The sequence below is a fragment of the Schizosaccharomyces cryophilus genome (genome assembly GCF_000004155.1).
Source record: "Schizosaccharomyces cryophilus OY26 unplaced genomic scaffold supercont4.5, whole genome shotgun sequence".
NCBI classification, from domain to species: Eukaryota; Fungi; Ascomycota; class Schizosaccharomycetes; order Schizosaccharomycetales; family Schizosaccharomycetaceae; genus Schizosaccharomyces; species Schizosaccharomyces cryophilus.
Genome location: NW_013185628.1, coordinates 57,937 through 81,780, shown reverse-complemented (window position 1 = coordinate 81,780; position 23,844 = coordinate 57,937). Strand labels below are relative to the sequence as shown.

The 23,844-nt window shown below is 39.0% G+C and overlaps 9 protein-coding genes and 1 non-coding gene across 10 annotated transcripts; 2 read left to right on the top strand and 8 right to left on the bottom strand.

Moving 5' to 3' along the window:
- Window positions 1–146: 146 nt before the first annotated feature.
- SPOG_00852 (ribosome biogenesis protein) lies at window positions 147–1,950 on the top strand. The gene has a single exon (XM_013169029.1). It carries the CDS (start codon window positions 314–316, stop codon window positions 1,658–1,660), a length of 1,347 nt encoding a protein of 448 aa, XP_013024483.1. The 5' UTR covers window positions 147–313; the 3' UTR covers window positions 1,661–1,950.
- A 310-nt stretch (window positions 1,951–2,260) lies between these two features.
- Window positions 2,261–6,118, bottom strand: SPOG_00853 (vigilin; the record flags this gene model as incomplete). The annotated part of the gene is made up of 2 exons (XM_013169030.1): window positions 2,261–5,481; window positions 5,536–6,118. 2 exons carry the CDS (start codon window positions 6,116–6,118, stop codon window positions 2,261–2,263), a joined length of 3,804 nt encoding a protein of 1,267 aa, XP_013024484.1.
- A 537-nt stretch (window positions 6,119–6,655) lies between these two features.
- Window positions 6,656–8,958, bottom strand: SPOG_00854 (Hsk1-Dfp1 kinase complex regulatory subunit Dfp1). The gene has a single exon (XM_013169031.1). It carries the CDS (start codon window positions 8,849–8,851, stop codon window positions 7,193–7,195), a length of 1,659 nt encoding a protein of 552 aa, XP_013024485.1. The 5' UTR covers window positions 8,852–8,958; the 3' UTR covers window positions 6,656–7,192.
- A 720-nt stretch (window positions 8,959–9,678) lies between these two features.
- On the bottom strand, window positions 9,679–11,378 carry SPOG_00855 (actin-like protein Arp6). The gene is made up of 4 exons (XM_013169032.1): window positions 11,137–11,378; window positions 10,957–11,071; window positions 9,989–10,872; window positions 9,679–9,944 (listed from the first exon to the last, which is right to left on the bottom strand). The coding sequence occupies exons 1-4, from the start codon at window positions 11,214–11,216 to the stop codon at window positions 9,818–9,820; spliced, it is 1,206 nt and encodes a 401-aa protein (XP_013024486.1). The 5' UTR covers window positions 11,217–11,378; the 3' UTR covers window positions 9,679–9,817.
- Window positions 11,379–11,437: 59 nt separating this feature from the next.
- Window positions 11,438–14,965, bottom strand: SPOG_00856 (karyopherin). Its single transcript, XM_013169033.1, has 2 exons — window positions 14,697–14,965; window positions 11,438–14,634 (listed from the first exon to the last, which is right to left on the bottom strand). Exons 1-2 carry the CDS (start codon window positions 14,857–14,859, stop codon window positions 11,702–11,704), a joined length of 3,096 nt encoding a protein of 1,031 aa, XP_013024487.1. The 5' UTR covers window positions 14,860–14,965; the 3' UTR covers window positions 11,438–11,701.
- A 392-nt stretch (window positions 14,966–15,357) lies between these two features.
- Window positions 15,358–15,439, top strand: SPOG_16296. Its single transcript has one exon. It is a non-coding gene; the product is annotated as a tRNA-Val (tRNA).
- A 195-nt stretch (window positions 15,440–15,634) lies between these two features.
- SPOG_00857 (aldehyde dehydrogenase Meu8) lies at window positions 15,635–17,457 on the bottom strand. Its single transcript, XM_013169034.1, has one exon. It carries the CDS (start codon window positions 17,246–17,248, stop codon window positions 15,740–15,742), a length of 1,509 nt encoding a protein of 502 aa, XP_013024488.1. The 5' UTR covers window positions 17,249–17,457; the 3' UTR covers window positions 15,635–15,739.
- On the bottom strand, window positions 17,403–20,144 carry SPOG_00858 (peroxin Pex32). The gene has a single exon (XM_013169035.1). It carries the CDS (start codon window positions 19,696–19,698, stop codon window positions 18,127–18,129), a length of 1,572 nt encoding a protein of 523 aa, XP_013024489.1. The 5' UTR covers window positions 19,699–20,144; the 3' UTR covers window positions 17,403–18,126.
- Window positions 20,071–21,450, bottom strand: SPOG_00859 (N-acetyltransferase). The gene has a single exon (XM_013169036.1). It carries the CDS (start codon window positions 20,976–20,978, stop codon window positions 20,247–20,249), a length of 732 nt encoding a protein of 243 aa, XP_013024490.1. The 5' UTR covers window positions 20,979–21,450; the 3' UTR covers window positions 20,071–20,246.
- A 439-nt stretch (window positions 21,451–21,889) lies between these two features.
- On the bottom strand, window positions 21,890–23,545 carry SPOG_00860 (acetamidase). The gene has a single exon (XM_013169037.1). The coding sequence runs from the start codon at window positions 23,515–23,517 to the stop codon at window positions 21,916–21,918; it is 1,602 nt and encodes a 533-aa protein (XP_013024491.1). The 5' UTR covers window positions 23,518–23,545; the 3' UTR covers window positions 21,890–21,915.
- Between the last annotated feature and the right edge of the window lie 299 nt (window positions 23,546–23,844).

Genomic DNA, 23,844 nt, shown 5'->3' with positions numbered 1-23,844 from the left:
TCGATATCTAATGGTACAGAACTAGTAGGTGCCGAAATTATAAAGTGCAACTTTTTTATTTCTTTCAAGGTTTAAAATAATAATATTTTTATCGAAAAACGAAGTATTAATCGTATCGCCGCTAAGGTATCTTATTCCATTTACTAGTGATTACTTTTGTTCTCCACCAACATATTTCCCTGTGAAAAAGTTCAGGGAGAAAGCTGAAAACTTACCTTTTTATTCTTTCTATTTGAAAGAAAAAGAAGTATTAAAGATATAAACGAAGATTTCTCAGCTTAGCTTCGAGAATTCTCAATTTTAAGGATTCAAGATGTCCACTGCATTTTCCTGTACAACTTGCCGTGTAGCATTTCCAAATGCGGACTCTCAGAAAATACATTGGAAATCTGATTGGCATCATTATAATTTAAAGAGAAAAGTGGCAAGCCTTCCCCCCTTGTCTGCTGATATCTTTGCTGAGAAAATTCTCTCTATCCAAAAGCATAATGAAGCTGTTCAGAAAAAGGCTGAATTTTATCGTGAATGTACCTATTGCAGCAAAAATTTTTATTCCGAAGGCGCTTATTCTTCCCATTTAGCTTCAAAGAAGCACCATGAAAATGTTCGTAAATTTGAAATGAAGTCTCGTACAGACCAATTGAGACATGATGAAACAAGTAGCGTTACCTCATCGACTCTTTCAATGGGAGAGCCTGTCGATGAAAGTGCTGAAGAGGAAGAGCTTCAAAACTTAACAAAACGCTTGGCATCTGAATCGGTCTCAGTTTCTGATTCTTCTTTAAAGAATGGAGCTATGTCTACGGAAACTTCTCAAGCAAAAACAACCGCTGAACCAACCGGTGAAGATTTTGAAAAAGAGCTCGCTCGACGTGTGAGCGAAAAATTGAGTTTAAGGGATTGCCTGTTTTGCAATGCTTCTTTCTCCTCTTTTGAAGCTAACAAGAAGCATATGAAAGCAATTCACAGCCTGTATATTCCTGAGCGAGAATATGTCGTAGATGAACCGGGCCTTTTCGAATATTTAGCTGAAAAGGTTTCTATAGGTTACACTTGCTTAACATGCAATCGCCAATTTAAGTCATTGGAAGCTGTTCGCTCTCATATGCAGCAAAAGGGACATTTCTCTATTGCTTACGATACCGATGAGGAACAGCTTGAACTTGCTGATTACTACGATTTCACCACTTCTTATCCTGATTACGAGAAACCCCATGAGGTTGTAGATGCAGAAAACGCAGAAAACGATGAAAACTGGGAAGACGCTTCCAGTGATTCTGATTCCAGCGTAGATAGCTTAGATGTGGGTAGAGTACCTATAGCTGAAGAGTACGAGCTTCACCTCCCTACCGGTGCTCGTGCTGGTCATCGTTCTTTATCTCGTTATTTCCGTCAAAATATTCGTCCTTCCACTACTAACGCTGTTGGTGACGGTGCAGCAGTTCATCAAAATGTAGCCAGACATGCTATGAGTGGAGAAGCATTGGCTCGTAATCGCGCTGTAGAGACTAGTCTTGCTGGTGTCCGAGACGGAAGAAAGAATTATAGTGCCTCTCATATCAAAACATTCCAAGACCGTAGAAAGAAAGAGGCTTTCTTTACTAAAATTGCTTACAAGAATAACACGAAGCAACACTATCGGGATCCACTTCTGCAATAATTTCTTGGTATCATTTCGTCTTGTTACAATCTTGTTATGAAAGCAAAAAAAAAACCCCCCAAGGAAAAGAAAGGAACTATTTTGGTTTGTATAGCTTTGTACTGGTACTGGTCTGTCTATGAATATGTTTGTCGGTTGGTCTTGGTTTTTCCTAATCGAAGAACACTGATGGTTGACTGTTTTAGGAGCTTTAATAAATAATTTAAATACTCCCATAAATAAAGGCATTTTTTAGTTTTATGTATCTTTTGGGTCTTACTTCTAGTTCAATTTAACTCATTTAAAGTGAATTATCTAAAGTTGAAAATTAAATTAAACATTATATAGTAAGTTCTAAAGCTTCATCTCATTCAAGCGAAGTACACTTAAAAGAACATTAGCTTCTCAGATTCACTTTTGAGCTGGATGAAAACAAAATTAATTCTTTGCAACGTAATTAAGGACTATAAAACTTCGCCCATACTAAGCAAAATAGTAGAAAAAGAGTGACAACATGATTTGATATAACACGAATAATATGGGTTTCTAGCTGCATGAAGTGAAAAATTTCCCATAAGGGAAAGGAGTATAAAATAGCATGTCAAAAAAATTTTTCTTTCTTTAATCTTGAGACTCACTTAAGCGTTCAATAATTAAATCTTTTGCTTTAGCAGCTCCAGATTGACTTCCTTGAATGACAATAATATCGACACCTAATACACGAGGAACGTCAATTTTCACTTGAGCAACCTTGCGAATCTTGTTAATAACAGAGCCGCCAGCACCAATAATACGACGATGCAAGTTTGGAGGAACAGAAAGGTAACCAGTGCATTCTTCTTCAACCTGCTTAATGTTCTTCTCCAAAGCAATAATGGCCTTTTGAACATTTTCTTTGTAACCTCTAATGGTCAATATTGAAACACCGTCGGTATTTTTTTGCTTGGTAACTAACTTCCAGGGATAGGGTCCTTCTTCGTTATCCTCAAGGACAATTTCTGAACCTTCTAATTGATTACGAACGTCGGGCACGTCCACAAACACCTTAAGATCATTGCGAAGTCTTCTGATAATCGGACCATTCGTCAATCGTTCACACAAAGTATTGGCAACCTCAATGGTTTCTGTGTATTGACTAGCAACTTTCTCTTGAATCATCTGTATAGCTTTGTCGCAATTCTCGGGACTACCAATGATTGTGATGGTTACAAGTTGCTCGGGATCTAAAACATTCGGAATTGTAAGAGAAGTCAATGTTTTCTTTTCGATATCACGACGGCTACTTCCCATTCTTCCGATGATAGAACTGATGCTACGCTGAGGAACATCAATAGTTTTTTCAACTTGATTCTTTAGTTCCTCTACAGTTTGTAAGAAATGAGATTCTAGAGCTTCAACGAGTTGTTTGTTACCACGTAACACAACAGAATTGCGTTCTTCTTCAGAGTTGCCATTGGAGAAACTAACAAGACGAGCAGTCTCGGCTTTGTCGGTTGTACCACCACATTGTTTAATACTTTCTTGCAAGTTGCTTCCATTAGGGCCAATAAGAAAACGATGGTATTCGCGATCAATTTTGACAACTTTCTCGACTTGGTTTTTAATTTCTTCAGCAATAGCATTAATTTCTTTGATGGCACCTTCGACATTTTCTTGAGAACCGCGTACTGAAACATTAATTGCACCCTCAGATCTTTCGTCTCCAATGTCAATTTTGACATCATATTGAGCACGAATCTTCTCTACAGTAGCGCCATTGCGCCCTACAACTCTGGAAGCAGCCTTAGAGGGAATTTCTATAACTTCACTATAAGCAATAGACTTCTCATACTCGTAAAGTTCAATTAACTCTTGCTTAGCAGAAGCGACAGCCTTCTTACTACCACGAATGATAATTTCATCAACAGATGAGGGCTTGATCGTTTCGTTTCCGGAATTGTTCAAGTCATCTTCACGAGGGAAACGAACACGGACACTAAATTTTTCCTCTAAGCGTTTAACGTATTTTCCGTTGGCGCCAATAAGCTGGCGGTGGAATTCATTGGGGATGGTAACGCGCAAAATGGTATCGTCCATGAGAGCTTGGACTTGAGCTTGAATGCGAGCTTTAGTTTCTTCAACATTCTTTTTGATACCTTGGATACGTACATGTCCTTCCTCGACATTGATCTGAACACCAAAGTTTTCACGAAGAGTGGACACATTGCTTCCATTTTTACCAATAATATTCTTTGAATACTGAGCGGGAAAATCAAATTCAGCAACGTATGAGTGAAGGATCTCATGATTCTTTGCATCTCTTACGAGTTGTTTTATTTCATTTGTGATGCGCTGAACGTCGTTGGAAAATCCTCTAACGTAGACATCGTCATCGGTAGAGTCAGTGCGATAAGAAACCTTACCAAGCTGAACTATTACATTTTCCTCTGAATTACCAAGAATTGCCTTCAGTGTAGTACCCTTCGGTCCCACAATATGCTTATGATAGACAGAAGGTACTTGGATAGTTTCAGAAACAATCTTAGCGGAGGCATCGGCAGAGGATTTGATACGTTCACCCAGATTTGCCAATTCTTCTTGTACCTGTTCAGGAGACTTTCCGTCATCCAACCCAGTATAGCAAAGAATGACATTGGAATCATTTTCACCATTTTCGCCAATTAATAGCTCAACGCTATGATCCGCTCTGAGTTTTTGCAAGTTTTTACCTTTAGAACCAATAACGTAACGTTGCAACAGAGGATCAATCTCAACATTATGGAATTTATGAGGAGGGAATTGACTAATAACCTTAGTTAACGTAGCACGAGCATTGCGAACGCTTTCAGCGGCTTTACTGGAAATCTCGATTATGACAGATTTATTGGCAGGTTCCTGGAGCTCTTCGCGCTTCGGAAGATGAAACTGAACATTTAAAGCGTTTTCATATTGAGACAAGAACTTGGAGCGAATGAAAAATCTGGCAAGCAAATTAGCATGGCTGAAGGGATCTTTCAAGGAAGTGAAGACAGTGGAAATATTAACAGCATCAACAATTGTAGAGTTAGCACGCTCCATAGTCATCTTAATACCATCACTAATATTCATTGCAGGACCACGAACACTGACAATATCTGAATCGCTATTAATTGGAGGAAGTATAACTGAACATCCAGTGCTTCTTAAGATATCTTGAATACCAGTACTCTTTTCTCCGTTGATAAAACGATGTTGACGACGAGGGACAGGAATCATAGTAGGAATGGTAGTGCGAGCTAACTCCTCGGCTTTTCCTTGTAAGAAAAGAGCACATTCACGAACACAAGACTTTTCACCAGATAAGACAACTGGATTGACGGGCAAATTGTTGTCGGAGTATGCAAATGGAATTTGAACTTTAAGATCTTTGCCTTCTTCCAATTCGGCAATATTCGAACCATCGGCTCCACGAAGCAAGTTGTACAAATCAGTGGGAATTGTATTAATGCGGACAGTAGTATGACTAGTGCGTTCATTAATGATTGTTTCCACCTCTTTTTTCGCGAGTTCAACACCTTCAAAATCGCCTTCGATGGTAACGGAAGTCAGCTCGTATTGAGGTTCTAATTCGTCCAAAGAAGTCGAGGAAGAGAGCATGGACTTTTCATTCTTAGAAGATGTTTCATTATCGTCAGTGGCAGAGGAGTTACGCTTAGGGACTTGAATACGAGTGCCAGTACGATCCATAATGGTCTTTAGATTCTGACCGTTGGTACCGATAACAGCGCCGACAACAAAGACAGGGCAGGGAACAATAATGGTGTTTCGACGACCGACGGCCCTTATTATTTGTCTGTGGGCAGCCTTAACAGAAGCAACTTTACCTTGAATTAAGAAGGTAGTGCTTTTTGTCTTAGATGCGGTTGAGACGTTTATACGAGTAGAAGTTTGCTGCATAATGGTACGTACAATATCTGCAACTGAGTTTGGTTTACCGGTGAACGAGAGGCGAGACATCTGCTGATCAGGGCCCAAAATCAAAGTGTCTGTCATATAATCTGTTTCTCTTGAAGCAGAAGCAGTCCTGTTGGAAGAAGTAGCTGAGTCAGCTGAAGAAGGGGCACCATCATTAGCGGCTGAACTAACACCAGCTGCCTTTCGGACCCAAGACGCAGTTTTTGGTCTACTAGAGCTGACCTTGGGCGAAAGGGTAGGGAAAGCAGCCTCTGAGTGGACATCAATAATGGGTTTTTGCGATACGGTCTTTGATGAAGCAGGCTTTTCCTTAGAATAACCTTCAACCTCATGCTTCTTTTGTAATAAAGCAGAAGGAGGAAGATTTTCGGTTTCTTCCGGTGAAGTAACAGTCGTAGTCGCATTGTCTAAGCTTTCATGCTTCACACCATTGATTTCGGAATCATTGGAAGCGAGTAATCCATCGTATTGTACCTTTATATCTTCATTACCGTCAGTTGGAAGACTGGCGGAGGTATTTGTGACTTCAAGATTGTTCGCAGTCATGGTGAATTGTTCGGAAGTAAAGAGATTTTCCATAAATCAGGTTCCAGAAAGTGTATTCAATAAGAGATTGACTGGTTAGAGAGTGAAAATACAGATTATTGTGACTCCAAGTGAGATTATGTCGAAATATTCTTTATGAGCTGTATTTACTTTTAACACTGCTTTCTTTTGAGCGTCAAGACGCTATACGTTGAAGTAAAGAAAGAAGTAAAAACTTAACGACTGGTACTCGTGTTGTTTCAAGCAAATAATGTCTACGAATAAAGTCGCGTCGACTAAAGATATTCGTTCAGGGCAAGCCTTAGTCTGTTTGATGTTCCTATACTTCTGGTGTACCGGAATAGCGACTGATAGCGTTCTGTCACATTTCATCCTTCGGCAACGTTAACAAATAAATCCTAGGTTTCCTTCTTATACTACGATATTCATTTGGTTTTTCTTTTGTAAGTCCATAAAAGTTCTTAAAATACTGTTTTACTGAGGTAACCTACAAAACACAAGAAGCTACAAAAATACAAAGTGATACAACTTACTACTCTCGATACTTCAAAGTACTTATCATCAAAGTTGTCTCTACACGAGAACTCTTCCCTAATTGCCTGCATATGCAATAGATATACAAGTATATTGCCTTTCAGCTATGAAAACATGCCACAATAAAATGAGCATGTAAATTGTACGCTGACTTTTGCCATCAAAAGTCAAATTGCCAAATAAGGATTGTAATCCTTCATAGCATCCTATGAATAATCCCATATTCATTAAAAGAAAATAGATATAAATCGTTCGTTAAATCTTCGAAAAGATAGATGGTTTGTTAAATCACAGAGATAGAATCGTAACCGCTGTTAGATCAGGAAATAGGTATATATATATATTAGAAGAAAAAAGAATGAATGCATGTAAAAAAAAGAAGAATCGACAAAGCACCGATGTAAAACTTCAACGCAATCATTCTGTTTCAATTCAAGAATTAAAAAGTTCAACACAACATTAAAACACAGAAAAGCGAAGAAACTCTAACCCAGACTAAAAAAATGGCATAAATGTTTAGATAAAACAATATTGAGGTTCTTAGAGTGGACGAAAAGGCCGTTGAACAAGCTCAAATAGTTCATCCAATTCTTTAAAATTTTCATCATTCTCAGCAAATTTCCGATGGCGCCTACTCCGAATATGCAATTCGAAATTGTCAAACTTTTCTCGACAGTTTTCACAATATCCAGGTTTTGGGTCAATCCTAACTTTTCTCTGGTTAGCATTCTGAAGTATGTTCTTGTAAGTCTGTTCTTTATTTGGTGCTCCGGATTTTTGCTGAATTATTCTTTTCTTAAGCTCATTTATGTCTCGCCCGTTGATCGCAACAACAGGAACACCTGCAGCACTCCCTGAACGAATATTAGAATTATTGGACATTACCGCCGAAGTTAGATTGGACTGGACGATACCAGAAGCTTGCATGCCATCATCTAACATGCGATATGGCTTAAGTTTGGCCGAAGGTTGCTCTTGTTGAATATCTCCAGTATTTGCATTTGGCAATGGAGCACTTTCGGCATTAGCATATACACTGTTTGAGTTCGAAGTAGAAACAGTATTGTTAGATAGCAATGGAACAGAGAGTTTAAAAGAATTAGCACGTGAAAGCGTTGGAGGTGCTTGTTGGGAACACTGTTTTTGTATGCGCTGCAGCTGCTGCTGTTCTTGTGACTGATCTTGTTTGGCCTTTGCTGCAGCTGCTGCTGCTGCCGTGTGTGCGTTAATACTTAGGCGCTGCTTGTTTTCAGGTACAAATGGGCATCTGCCTATACTAGTTGCACGAAACGTGGGCCACGGAACATCCTTATCGCTTGACGGCTTTGGCCATTCTCTCAAAAGAATAGGTTTATATACATTTGCCATATCATGAACATATAGATATGGGCCTTTGAAATGAACAAAGTCTTGCCTTGGTACAGATAAATCACGCTCATTGGTACCTTGAACCTTTTCTACGTAAAGCAAATAACTTAAATCGTTCCCTTGCTTTTGAGATGGGCCAGCACCAAATGGGTCGTCTTCCAAAAGCGTTTTAAGAACCCGGTTACACAGTTTTTCCATGCTCCAAATCTTCATATTCAATTGACGTGCCTTGGTAAGCACGTCCTGCTTAGAGTTTTTTGCCATTATGTCTTGCGTAGATCTCGTCGTAACCACATGAGTAACATTACCAGAAAAAAAGGTCTCCACGTGGCCCCCTAATTGAACTACTTGACGTTTGACTCGTTGCTGAAGGTTAGGGTCAAACCCATCTAAATAAAAACGAAAGTTTGGAAATGCCTTTTTATACTGTCGCTTCCATTCCAGCAACTTAGCTTTTTGAGAGGTCGACTTTGCTGTGGCTAGTTTTGTAGTATCAGCTCCAGTGTTTTTTGACTCTTCATCGATAGGCGCAAGTGCCTTCATATGAGGAACTTCTTTAGATATAGATTCATCATGTTTAACTCGTTTTACTGACTTCCGGTAAGATTTGGGAGTAGTAACCTTCTGATGCTTCGGTGTCGTAGTTACCGAATTCTCATTATTTATTTCATCTTCGTTAGAAGAAACACTCTCCTCTAAAGTACGAGACCTTTTTTGTTCACCAGGAGCATCCTCTGCCAATGAAGCGGCTTTCTGCTTCACCACACCTTCATGTTTCTGGGGAATTATATTTGCTGATCGAGGTGCAAGAGGGCATCTTTCTAAAGTCATAAAGATATTTTGATCTCTTTTATAAAATGACACAAATATCCCCTGGTATATGTGCCAAGTTTAGGTGCTTTCTTATTTGTTTATGTTTAGAATGGTGGTGGTAGTGGAGAGCTAGAGTTGTATAGTACAGAACACCCTTCGTACATACAAGTAGCACACATGAGGTAACAAAGTTTGAAAGACGTCCTAATTGTAAATGTTATATTCAATTAGCTTTTGTTATTTATTTTGTAGGGTAATCTTAACATAGGCATTAAGCATTCTTTGAACTATACACGGAAACCATGTAAAAGGAATGACAAATATATAATTCATTTCATGAATTACTATAAGTTCCATATAACGATATTATAATTTTACTCTCATTACACTTATATCGATGGTGGATTGACGCGTCGCGTCGTGTTTGTTTACATTCTTCTTCACGATGTGCCGTGACTGCTTTTGGGCTGGTAAATTCAATAGTTTCAACAATCGTTTTTCTTCATCCTTTTACCATATGCAACATTTACGACACACACACGAGGAATCTTTTGAAGATTCCTCTGCAAGTTGCTATATTAATATTTGAATCGGTATGTATTATAATGTCCATCAGTAACATGAAATGATGTTAAAAAAATCGATTAGTCTTGAAGACAATCCCATGGTTATTACGTATTCACACACTGATCAAATGTTGCTTCACCGTAATTAATATCTTGAACTTAATACTAATCTTTTAGGTGAATTGTTTTTTGAAGTATGAAGTACAGGAAGATTTATGTTGAATACATCTACAGTGTAGAGTACACAATAGATTATATAGATTTTACGAACAATGAAAATGGGATAATTGAAATGAATAAATAAAAAGCGTGATAGTATGAGGTCAGTGGTTAGAAACAAGTAGTAACAATAGTAGTAATAATTGCAACTGGCAATCTTATTTGAATGCAATGAATTTTTAGAAACCTTTTCGTAACTTCATAACTTTTTCCTTCTATATAATATATTAGGACCATGTTCAAGATATTCTGACTTGGCAATACTATTTGTATTCCAGTATTCAATAGGCATGTGGGCTCCACGATTCCAAGCATATGTGGATGGACTAGAACAGGTTTAGTACAAAGTACATATGGCAAAAACACTTACTTAGACGGTTGAAAAACACGAAGCTCTATATCTTCTGGTGAAAGCGAGCGTAAGTCAGCTTCCAATCGCTGATGAAACCCTGGAAATTTACAACTTCCTCCTATGGTAACGATATTACTAAGAAGCATGGCCGCGATTTCTTCTGAAAAACCTTGTACGCTTTGCATAACTGCTTCAGGAATGCCAGCTTCCTGCAAACCAACATCAGACGGAGAAAATAAGAGTTCAGGAGTAGCGAATCGCTCATTGGCAAGTTTTAATACCTGCTGGTCGATAACTTTGTTCAAGTCTTTGACTACATGTCCAAACTTACCAGAACTGTAGTCTGGTAGCGCATAAAGGATGTCGTGCTTCGATTTTGGCTTTGTCTGTGCAAGAGACAAGTCTTGCGCAAAGTTTTGGGAGACAAAGCATACCGATTCTTTTATTTCATTCATTAAATATGTCTCCTCCATCATGTTATATTTTCGATAAGAAATAACTTCTTTTAAATAGTTGGTCAAAAACCTGCCTCCAACATCAATTCTTTGTACAGCATTTTCTTGTATTCGAGAATCAATGACAGGGATTATATGGGTAAAACTATAACCAGAATCAATAACTAAAACACATTCGCCGTGTGTATTTTTGTAAGAAGTTTCGTCGCCTTTTGTAAAGCAATCATGATCCCATGGAATTAATTCTGCCGGCGTACATGTAAAATACGCATCGAACCCGAATTCTTCAAAAATTAGCTGAATTGTGTTAAGTTCTATAGATGGCATCGTGAATGGAGCCTGTGTTAGGATTAATGAATGACCGTCCATACTAGGCTCAGTAATCCCCAACCGTCGCATCACTTGATCCCAAACCGCTGTCTCTGTACTCCAGTGTACAAGATATCCCTTTATGTTTAGTAAAATTCATAGAAATTGACATTTTTGGCCTACTCAGAAGCTCTCTCTGAATACAAGGCTTAATATACGTACTTTTTCATGCGCTCTACGAAATTGCAAAGTGGTAAAATCATTACAATTCGACAACTCGTCTCCTAAAAACAAGCGGTTTCCATCCTTTGACCGTGTAAGGCAGTTGGGTATTTCTCTAAACGCAAATTAGAGATACTAGTCTTACGATCAACTAACTACGTTAACTTTGCTTTTACTTACAGAACATTCCGATCAGCAAATCCTGCTTTCACAGTATAAGCACCATTATCTAATACAATTGTTTTGGAAGGTAGCCCCATGATTCATGGCGGATTGAATTGTTCTGAGTCACTAATGCTTGGTGGTAGTGGGTGCCTTACATAACATTAGAACCAGTTGAAGGTGGAAAGGTCGGCAGCATTTTTGTACTAAAGAATGGGTGTTTTGGTTTGAATTACTGTTTCCCTTTTTGTAGATAAAAATAAAATCAAAAGAGAAAATACAGCTCCTTACGATGATCTACTCCATATATTCATATCATGTTACTTGCATTATTTTAATATTACAAGGAGAGTAATTGAATTGAATTAGATGAAAAAGAATTTTCTTAATCTTCTACTTCCATCAGCAGTGACCAAATTTACCAGAGATGAAACAAAAGGTAATTAAGGCTTTGCGTTAATACAAGTCAAACAAAAGACTGCAAAAACCATTTGAAACTTTGAAAACACTAATAATTAAATAATTTTTCCGATACCAAAGACCCAATTTTTGTTTTAGTTCAAATTCACTAGAACTTCAAGAATTACTGTTTGGTAGAAGCAGCGGAGGCAGCGAGCACAGCTGGTAGTTCAGTAACCAATGTTTGGAGTGATTGTTGCTCCTCGACATTAAGATCCTTTATCATATCCTGCATTACTATAGGACTGTTATCCTTAAGGTGTACCATAAATTCTTGGAAAAGGGAGAAGGGCTCAATTTGGTCAAGAGAAGTATGGAATAAAGGATCCTCGTCTAGAAGATAATTACCTTGATACCGTTCGAAATCATCCAGTTCATCGGCAACCTCACCAGAGGCATCCCCTTCTAAATCAGGACCTTCATATTCGACAGCGAAGTCATCAACACCATCATCTTCATCAGCTTCCCAGTCAATTCCATCATTCCAACCAGAGCTAGAAAGATTGAATGTTTCCCCATCGTATTCTTTTTCTAATTCAGCACGAGCTGCTAGTGCATCAGGTAATGTTTTCAGCAAAAAAATAATTACTTTCATGACTTGGTTCCAATTTTCTTGCAATGCCAAAGCGACCTGTTCAGCTGAAAGGGGAATCATAGACAAAATAGCAACTAAACAAAGCTTCTTGTCATGCACGCGAGTAAAGGAGGCAATATCCTTAAACCACATGGCAAAGAAAGGAGCCGTCCATTGGTGCATTTGAAGAACGCCCAGAGTCATGCCAGGGTTATAGTACAAAGCGTTAATGATAACTTCACATAAAAAGACGCGATATATTTGTGAAGTTGGTTTTTCACTAACTAGGAGTAGGTTACCGGCAATTTCGATAAAAGTAGGAACATATTGGTCTAGCAAGCCACGATAATTAAGCATGAGCAACTCTATGAGTTTGCAAGCAGCAATACGGTCATTAACAGCCAAATGATCACTGTTGAAGACTTGTAAAATAATATCCACCATAGCAGCAATATAGTCAGGGCGTGCAGCAAATTCTTTACCGCCATAAGTAATAAAATTGCTTAAAGCAGGAGTGGCATCTTCAACAAATTCAATGCCAGACTCCTTTAGAACACCGTGAAGCTTTTCATATACGCTCCACATCACAGGGGAGATTTCTTTTGAGGCAAAAGTACAACCATCAATTATTTCAAACATTTCAGCAAAAACGTCAAAAATGTTGTTGTCTAAAACGAAACTAATAATAGGTAAAAGAATTACTTCAATTTCTCTCAAAACGTCAACAGTGTTTTCGAGGCTCAAAATCATAGTACTTAGGGTATTCAAGATGCCAATAGCAGCAATAGATTTATCATCCACCAAAGTGTCAAAATCTTCGGCAGAGTTTGACTGCTCAATACTTTCTTGCATAAACTTAAGGAAAGTATCACGAAGTTGCTTAGCCAGTTGAGCAGCGAAAGGAGTTAACTCGTGGCTGAAGGAACTAACGAATTCTTCCATGCAGGAAGATAAAGCATCAATGTCAATTTCATTTGCCAAGAATAAAAGATTTTGCATTATAGTAGGTACGTGGGCCGTCATAACGTCGTGAACTTCGACATGACGCATAAGAGGTTGTAAGGCCAAGGCAGCTTGTACTCGTACAGGCATATCCGAGTCTTGTAGACAGTTAAGCACTGAATGGTAAACGATCAAGAGCTGAGATTTGTCATTCCAAGTAATCTCGCTAAAGCGGTTAATCATTTCACATGCGCGAGATCTTAAATAACCAACAGGACTAGTAAACTCAGGCACTACATGAGCAACAAGAAACTCTTGCATCATACCAGCAACAGGAGAGTTCTTGCTAAGGATGGAATTAGAAACAGCCGCAACCATACGAAGAGCGCCTTCTTTTTGTCTAGGGTTCTTCTCGTTTGGAGGAGAAGCAGCATATTGGTTCAAAGCATCACTAGCAAAAGTTAAAATGCCCATGAAGGTGTGCTTTTTCCTCTTAGAGGCCAATCGAACAAGAAACCGAGAAGCAGCAACATCAGCGGAATTGAAGTCATCATAAATATCGATGTATTTATGAATAAATTCTACGGGATCAAGTTCCCATAATTCCTCGTCCTCTTCATTCATGCATAGTTGAGGAAAAACAAAATCACCAATCAACAATCGCAGATGAGGCTGTAAAAGCTGCCAGGTACTCTTGGGCTTTACGCATTCTTCGTAGAAGCAACCAAGGAAATACAATATGCGAGGAGAAAGCCATAATTGACCTTGTGCCCATAACGTGGTTTGTTGTAAATATGTCTCCAAGATGCTAGGGACAATATTCGCGATAAAATTTTTGGCAAAATTGCGGTATTTGTTGGCAGATTCTCCGTAAAGCGAACTAGGTTCTCCATATCGGGTGAAAATACGATTCAAGGAATAGTATGCCCACTTCTTGCATTTATGCCAAACATGGGTCTGGCGCACTTCGGAATCAAGGGCCATAACGGACTCGGGCAATGGCTTTTGAACAACAGCCAAAAGAAGTTGAATCCAAGCAAGGATCATGTCATTGGCGAGCAATTCGGAAGGAAGTTCTAACGCAATGACAGACTTAAATGTTTTTAAGATGAGACGAAGCATTTCGGCAGAGTCGTTGTCTTCCATATTTATCAAATTGTGAGCTATTTGAAGAATAATTGGAAAAACGGCGGATATTAAAGGCCCGATATCGCGTTGGCGGTCATCTAAACGCCATCTGTACACTTTAGAAAGTTCATGTAAGCAAATTAAGCCTGCGTATACCTCGCACTGCTCATTAGATTGAACAAGATTGGCCGTGAACTCACTAAAGCCGGGCCACTGATCAGGGAAATCTGTGGAAAGGATAATGTTTAATATGGCCATTAAATGAGACCTCGTAAATATTGGGCTTTGCAACAGAACCGGAAGAAGGTTTTGGCGAAAGAGGGCCTTTTGCTCTTCAGGGATATCTAGTAAAGAAGGGGCATCATCAACTGTCGTCCAAGAACGAGCAATTCTGTTTTTTAAGTAAATTACAGCTAAAATCTTTGGTTAGCTACGTTTACGTCCCAAAAATCATAGTTGACTTTATTGAGCTTACCAGCTTGCTGGGTGGGAAGAGCAATTCTCTGATCACTTAGCAGCTGAAGAACAGCCAAAATAAAATTAGGTTCTTTTTCCAATTGCTTTAAAGACAGTTCAGCTCGAGTACGTGTATTTGGGTCCGCGTTAAGCGTCGCGTCAAAATGCTCAACCAAAGACATTTTGCATTTGTCCAAGACCACAAAAGCCTAAGGGTTAGATTTGCGGATTTTAGTTCAGTGTGGTTGTAGGCAAATGACAAATTTTTGATTCCCTTTCTGAGTATGCTTTAAGGAACAAACGATCTAATGCTTTAAAATCATTACGACGTTTGTTATGTTCACTATACGATTAGACTCTGTGTTGCGATTCGTTATATAAAATACCCATATCCATTGAAACTGCACTAGTAAATAGATTATTAATTTTTTATGGGCACAAAAAAAGTAAACATTTTTTTATGATAACATACGAAACCTTTCAGAAGTAAGTATCTTGATTCGTTTCCTTTTTTTCGTAAATCAAGGAATGAAATCATGTGCGACTGCTATATAATGTAGTATGTATTAGATGTTAAAAAGCTTGGCTGTTTTACATATTGATTATTTTCCAGCAACTAAATTTTAGCGATTCAGCATTCATGCGCTATGTGTATATATACAACTCCTACTTAACAAGAAGCATCTGTAGTCTAGTGGTTATGATTTCTGCTTTACATGATATGTTCGCAGACGGTCCCAGGTTCGATCCCTGGTAGATGCATATTTTTATCCCCAATTCCCTTATTGGGATTGGGGATTTAGTTTTTTTCTCATTTGTATTTTGCGTGTTTATCGTCTACGTACTCAAATCTAATCCTGACCTTTGACAGATACGTCTTCATTACGACTCGACTTTTGTAGCCTACTTACTATACTCATGAGTTCTTACATCTATTCAAACCACTATCGCAGTATATGTATATAATCATGAAATATCATTCCATTCATTAACCTTGACATTTTTTATTTTAACAAATCCATGAAGTTTTTTAAACAGATACCCTTCATGGCCTTTACGATCCTAAGCAGTGCCGACGTACTCGGAAACTTGCTTCAAACGCGTATACTCATAGTAACCATGAGTAGCCAAACCTATTCCCAAACCGGAATGCTTCCAACCGATCCATGGAAGTTCATGACTGGAAAAGTGATAAGTGTTCAGGGAACACATTCCTGCCTCAATATTGTCGGCAAAGTAATCAAGAGTAGCACGATCCTTGGAGAATACGCCTGATCCAAGACCATACTCAGTAGCATTGGCTAATTTAAGAGCTTCTTCTTTCGTTCGGAAAGTCTTGGTGATCAAAACGGGGCCAAACACTTCCTCTTTCCATAAAGTATGTTCGGTTTCAGCATTGGTGAATATTGTAGGAGGGACAAAATAACCTTTTCCATCAGTTTTAGGTAATCCACCAAACACACACTTAAGACCTTCGTCAAAACCTGTTTGGATCAATTGAACCACCTTTTCATATTGGGGTTTGCTTACTAAAGGACCCATGTTGACATTGTTTTCTAAACCATTTCCAGTGACGATTTTCTTTGCTTCTTCAATGACGCCTTTGATGACCTCCTCATACACATCTTCCTCAATTAATAGACGTGAGGCCGCAGTGCAAGCTTCACCTTGATTGAAGAAAATACCATAGGCAGCGGATTTACAAGCGAGAGAAAGATCGGCATCTTTACAGATGATTAAAGGAGATTTACCACCCAACTCAAGAGTAACGGGAATAACGTGGTCGGAGGCTGCATGCATAATTTTCTTGCCTGTGAACAAAGAACCTGTAAAGGCGAGATAGGCAATCTTATCATGGTGGCTAAGAGCAACACCGGTCTCTTTGCCGGATCCAATAACCACGTTGAAAACGCCGTCGGGCAAGCCGCCTTCTTTGCACAATAGGGCAAACTCGAGGCAGGACCAGGGAGCGACTTCCGAGGGCTTAAGAACAACACAGTTACCAGACGCCAGGGCAGGAATTGACTTCCAAAGGGCCATTTTCAATGGAAAGTTCCAAGGAGTAATAACACCGACGACACCTCTGGGAAAGCGCTTTTCTTTACCGACGTAACCAGGAGCATTTGTTAAGGGAACAATTCTAGTTACCTCATCATTCTCAGCAATTTCGGCATAATAATCTAGTAAGTCGGCGGAGGAATCTACATCAAATAGGGCATATGAGGTGGGCTTACCGCAGTTCAAAACATCCAAACCAGCAAGCAACTCTCGGTGTTCGCGCATAAGCTGACCAATCTTTCGAAGAATGGCTCCACGTTCATTTCCGCTACGCTTGGACCAGATGCCGGATTCGAATGCTTCGTGAGCGTTTTCGACAGCATTGTTAACATCTTCGGCAGAAGCATCTGCGCATGTTCCAATCACCTCTTCTGTAGCAGGATTTATCAAGGGAATGGTCTTTGGATCAGCTCCTTGAGGCTGCACGCATTGGCCTCCAATGAAGATGTTATTGTCAGGCACTCGACGAGCAGCAATTATTTCATTTTGACGAGTTGTAACGTTCGTCTGCATTTTCTTTATATATATATTTCCTTTATAAAAATTCTTTCAAGTTGCACAAGTAATACTTTAATAGCCTTCTTAGGACTTCGTCTCTAAGGTAAATTTAAGTGTCTTCAAGCCGACCTGTTTTTAAATACAAATACTTAAAGATAAATCACATGATAGGCTTCTTGTAATTGGCCTCAGCTTGGCCGATTTTCTTTCAATTCGCACACTCATATTTTATTTGTTTACCCATGAAAAATTTCGCCGGCAAGTCACAAGGTTATGTCACAAGCGAACTTTTTAATGATCCAGTTGGCTAAAATTGCCCTTGAAGGTGCTGTACTTTTTCGGAGACTGAAGTAATTTCCCGTTCATAGTTACATCATGTCATATTTTTTACTTCGTTATCGTGAACTTTTTTTTTTGGCTTAGTAAGGGAGAAAGCTTAAGGTAAAGATTCCTAGGTGTCTGGGGAAAATACATTAGATATTATACCTGTAGTGTGAATAGAACAAATTAACAATGTGAAAATAAAAAAAGGTAAAAATTATGGGTCCTTTTTATACTAGAAGTACGCTGAACGGTACTTGAATCCGTTAATCATCTTTCATCCAGAGTTGGTTTTGTTTATAACGTGAATCTTGTTTTAAACTTTTTTTATAAGTTAGAATAGCGGCATTTTTTTTATCTTGGTTTCTTTTTTTGTCGTTTCTGTGTAGAAAGCTTTTAGCGATTCTGGAAAATTCATCAAAATTTTGATTAGTATTCATCGTTAGAGAACTAGGACTTTGCACTATTTTCTTTGTTGTTTTCAAACTCCCAAAAAGAGAATTATCATCTTGTAGAAGAAGCTGGGGAAGACCGTGACTTAGTAGCAGGTAGATTCTCATTCATTATACGTTTTAAATTACCTCAGTCTTTGATTGGGGTTTCGTAGTTGCGCTTGTACTGTTTGTGTTGTTTAAGTCGACAACTTGTTCATCATCTAGTCCTTTCTCAGATGATAACGGCTCCGGCACAGAGTGCACAGATTCCTCGGGTAATATACGATACCTTCTTCTCCATTCTCTGAATCTCGTAAATGCCGTCCTGTACTGTGTTAAAGAAGGTTGTCTCCAAAAAGTATCCGTATATGTCCAAGGACCAATTGACCACTTGTCGTCGATCCAAGCAATCCCGTCTGGAGGTAAGAGCTGAGCGGTAGGTTCTGCTACAGGAATATTTCTGTCTAAGCTTGTGAAATTAGGATGGTCAGTTGGTAATGTCCGATTCAACCAGCCAACACCAACCCAGTATCGCTGATGCTCAATCAGGTATAGATATTTTTCCGTACTATTTTCATTTCCATTGCTTTCTGTAGAAGTAATCTCCTTTTTCGAAGGGACAGCGCTTTTTTTCAATGCTTTCAGCAAGGTACTAGTAGCAGTATCTTTTGGTTCCTTGTCTGAAACGTCTCCAGGAACAGATGTGGGCTCGTTCAATAAGGTTTCATCTTCTTCCTCCCTGACTTCAATTTTCCCAAATACGAATTTTTCTGAAAGTGAGCTGAAGATGGAGATTCGAGAAATCGCAAGCAAAACGGCTTTCATAGGAGGGGAATGCCATGCAAGCACTATTGTCGAAAAGAAAATAAACACGGCTTGGGTGGGGAGGCAAAAAATAAAGGCAGCTGTTAAAAAGGGCAGATAACTAAAGAATAGAGTATTTGATTCTAATGAATACTGATACAAATGGTGAACGGGCTCAAGATAGGCATCCAGCAAAGTGGGACCAGTTGATGAGTTCACGAATATCGGTCCTTTATTGATCTTCTGAGAAGTTTCAACAGGGTAATCTTCTTTTCGAATTAAGTGATCCGTCACAATTTTTGAGATAGATAATCTGCCAATTTTATGCAGATAATCTTCACCTAATGGAGCTTTTCCTTCCTGTACTTCCTGACCTATACTGTCAGATCTTTGTGGCTTTTTCTTCGCCTTATGAGATAACAAATCGCTTGTTGTATGCAAGTCTTCTGCGCCCGTGGTCGCCGCTTTTCCATGAGCCCACCTACCTTGTAGTAAGTGAAGACCAGGAATTAACTTACTGGGCTCCTCTTCTTCAAAATCAGAATCAACGTGAACGGCCTGTTCATCGGATTCTGTGGTTGAACGCGCTGATTCCGAACCAGTTTCATCCGATGCCTTTTTGCTTTCTTCGCTTTCCTTACTAGAAGAATCTTTCCTAGATTCCTCGTCTTTCAATTTCCGCATACTGGTAAACCAGAAAAGCCAAGCAGACACTGAGCATGCAAGGGTAGGCCGTGGGTAGAGAATAATCAGCCATGTAAAAAACAATGTACTCAGGCATGCATACCAGGGCGCAATCCAAAGGCATATCTTTAGGAGAATATCTAACAATTCGGACCCTGTAGATCGTACTGTGGACTGCGAGGAGTTTTTCTCGGAGAGTAAATGAGCCTGTATAGCAGACATAATTTCGCCAAAAAAAAGGAGAAAATATATGAACGAATAGTGTATTACCTAATAAATAAAGTACCAATGGGCCCGTATTTGCGAGGATTAGAGAAAATAGATTTTAAATAGTATAAAGGTACAAATTGGGAAGCCTAATATATAAACCAAAAAGAAAAGTCAAATCAAATTTCAACCTTCAATAAAATGAATCAATTGTTGGCGTTATTTCTTTTCGCCTGTCGAACCGAACCTTTGTTCAGTTAAGGAACAGTACAGTGTACAAGTATACAATGACTATATGCGGTAAATACAAACGTTAGTGTTATAATCGCATGCAAGGATCATGAAGTAAAGAAGTTATAAACTGACATATTTTGAGAGAGCATTTATTGAATCTTCTTCCAAAGGATGCTATGTTGTACAGTGCTACAAGCAATAAAGATGTAGAAGAGAACAAAAATTTCTTTGTTTACGGGTGATAAAGTACCAAAGAATATATAAAAATACAATGAGTTAAAGACCATAAGAAGTGTAAATCAAAACATGGTCGAAAGCGAACGGAAATCTTAGCAAACATAAGCTGCAGGAATAGAAGCTGTACTATTTACATTATCAGAAATGCTAGCAGGATTGCTAGTCGAGTTTTTCGGTTTCGTGTCCGAAGTCAAAAGAGTATCTGCTTCACGTACCATGATTTCAAGGGGAATCTGAGAAGTGTCACGCTTCAAATAAATCGTTTTCTTGAGCGCGAAGCCAAAATGTTCATAAATAGCTCGATTGTGAGGATGACTAGACTCCAAATATATAGGAAGGTTCTGCTGGCTGCAAACGTCCATAATTGGTTGGATAAGTTTGCGAAGACATCCCTTTCCTTGACTATTTCGTTTGATTCCAACGTAGACTAGGTACCAGGAAGAGTCATCTCGTTGCTGAAGAATTTCGGCCTTTGTATCATGAAGAATAGGAAGAAATTCTCGGAAGAAACGTTGGCGGCCTTCTGAATCTAGCTGATAGTTCAAGCGCCACATGCCGCTTCGTACAATTGAGTACCAATCGTCCATGTTATTACCAGGCCCCATCCATAAGGAAACACCAGAGAAATCATCCACTTGCAAAACAATGCCGCGCATAATATGAGCATACACTATGTACTCCATCATTCCCTGTAGCACTTTCCTGTACTGCTGGTCATAACTGCAATGACATAAATATAAACAAACTGGGTCGTCGTAAAAGGCTTCCACCAAGACAGAAGCTGCCTTTCTGTAATCTTTTGCTTTCACACGCTGAGCAGCCATACTGAATATTTAGTAGAACTATAGATACAAACAACAAACGGGTAATTGAGTCTCCAAATGAACGGGGTTTTTTTTCAAATTATGAAGTTCAACAAATAATCTCAATAGGGAAAAACAAAAGAATTGATAGCGAAAATTACAAGATATGACCTTTTTTCAACTCCAAACTTCCACTGACTTTTTATTCTTGAACCTTCAATTGAGGCTGTAATCAATTCAACATAGACCTATATATATATATATATCTCTTTTCCAAACCATCCTACCTTTAGGAAACATTCCATAAGAGCGCTTAAGTTTACGCAATCTGTACCTGTTAGGAATAAAGGCAAATGAGTCGATCGGTCAATTCATTTTGCCCGAAATCATGGCCGACGGGCAACGTTGATTTGTATGCCACAAAGAGTTGAATTTCAGTAACATGAATTACGGTAAATTTGTGAAGAGAATATCGGTTCATCCATTCCTTATATGATAGTATCAAGAAAGTAACGCTTCTTGAAAACAACTGCCAATGCTGTATTTCCCTACTGTAATGCATTACATAATATGTAAACAAACAAATTCATGAAATCAATCATTAATAAATAGAAGAAAGAAGTCTATAAAAGCGTACATATCTCTTTAGTTTGTGAAAATAAAGAATCAATAAATAAATTGCTGTTTTAGTCACATACCTTACTTTCGACATGATTGAGTATGCGACCCTCCAAACATTTACTAATTATTTTTGTTGAATTCCAAATTTTCTTTTCACCTACGATATATTGTTAATAAAGGAAGAAATCACTTATGAATGAGTCGTTACATTCGAGATTTGTTTGAATATATAATTACTAAACATATTATTACTTTCTATACAAAATCATTCTATATACAAGTAAAATCATGAAATATCAAATATAATACATCTCCAACGATAGTCATTATAACAAACTTAAAGTGTCTCCACAACCTTCTCAAGAGCCGCTAGCAAATTCTCATCGTCCCAACGTTTACCAACGAGTTGCAAACTAACTGGAGCATCTTTGTAGTCCTCAGGATTATACGTTTGATAGTGGAAGGCGTCTTCATCATTCATGGGCTCATAAGATTCATCCTTTACATCTAAACCTGGATCCACTTTCGTCACAGGGAAAACAGCGGAGGGGAGATCCAGCAAGTTCCAGACAGAAGTGTAGGTCCAATACTTCGCTTCTCCTAGTTTGGGTGCGGGACCAGGTCCAGCAGGACACAATATTAAGTCGACTCCGTAGGACTGTAAATACTTCGTATACTTATTGCGGTAGGCATCACGTTCCGTTACGAGCTTCCAAACACCAGCCATATCGTGGTTCTTCGTACTGGGCTGATTCAAGATCCATTCTGTCAATGGCTCTATGGGCTCGCCCACCTTTGCAAACAAATCATAGTACACTTTCCCGCCATCAAGAAAGTAAAGCTCACTGATAAGTTCCCACGAATATTTATGTTCCATTGGCTCGACATCGACGAGTTCAAACTTGGGAGATTTCTCAAGTTTGTCAATGACCATTTGCATGGCTCTTTGAACAGGAGGCTGAGGAGTCACCACCTTATCGCTACGTATAACACCTATTCTCATCTTGGCCGGCAAGTCCGGATTACGCCAAGGAATTGGTACGACAGAAGCATCATTCAACCAAGGCTTACTAGAGATACAAGTATTCATAAATAAATTCAAGTCACGAACACTGTGTGCCAAAGGACCAACGACACCAAGAATGGATTCTTGTCCCAATACAGCTCCTTGACAGCCTTTTCGGGACAAGCGCAATGTGGAAGGACGGTAACCAAAGAGACCATTATTTGCGGCTGGAGAGCGAATCGAGCCTCCAATATCACTGCCAATGCCTAGGACAGAAGCTCGGATCCCCAAAAGTGCACCTTCTCCGCCTGAAGAGCCACCAGGAGTGAGTTTTCGATTAAAGGGGTTCACAGTGACGCCTATTAAATTGCTAGAGGTTTCCAATTGCATAATTGATTGAGGTTGGGGAGTGCGACAGAATAAAACACCCCCAGCTTTACGAATTGTTTCAACAATATCTGCGTCCTCTTCGGCTATCACTTCAGCTTTGGCTAAAAAGCTAGCTGTTGCGGTATGTCCTTTGACACATATGTGTTCCTTTACAGAAACAGGAATGCCATGCAGAGGACCAACTAGTTCGCCTGTCTTGGCATAATGTTCGTCGAGTTTGGTAGCTTGTTCGAGGGCTTCATCGAACAACAATTCGTTTACGCAATTCAGTAACTGCTGGGCGACAGCGGCACGTTTGCAAAACGCCGTTACCAACTCTACACTTGTAGTTTTGCGCTCTTTAATAAGATCGGCCAATGCAGTAGCGTCATATTTCTCGGTCAACTCAAGTTCCCTAGGAGAGAGAAGCCCACAAGTAGCAGGTACATTCGTAACGTTAAGTACTTCTTTATAAGGAATGGTTTTCAGCTTCATAAAAGAAGGAATCGTGCTATCGCGATGAGCACTATATTTAGCAGCAATCTGTTCCCATTGGATAGTCATGATTATGGAGATGTTGTTTCGTTCAAAAGATATGTAAAGAGAGAAAAGAGAAAGACAAGTTAGAAAGTAAAAATTAGAGAGTTCACCAAAGCAATAAAAACGAAACGTTAAGGATCCACCAATGGATCTCAAAGGAACGACCTAAAGTACGAGGCAAACCTTAACAAAAACAATGATGAATGAATTCGTATTGCGACTCTATGCTTTCTTTATACCATATTCGGCGTATCTTTTCCCGGGGAACTTAGATAAAGAATTGGTCAACCTTAATCATCATTTAATCAAGGCAAGACGACCGATCTACTTCATATTTATGTGTTTGATTTC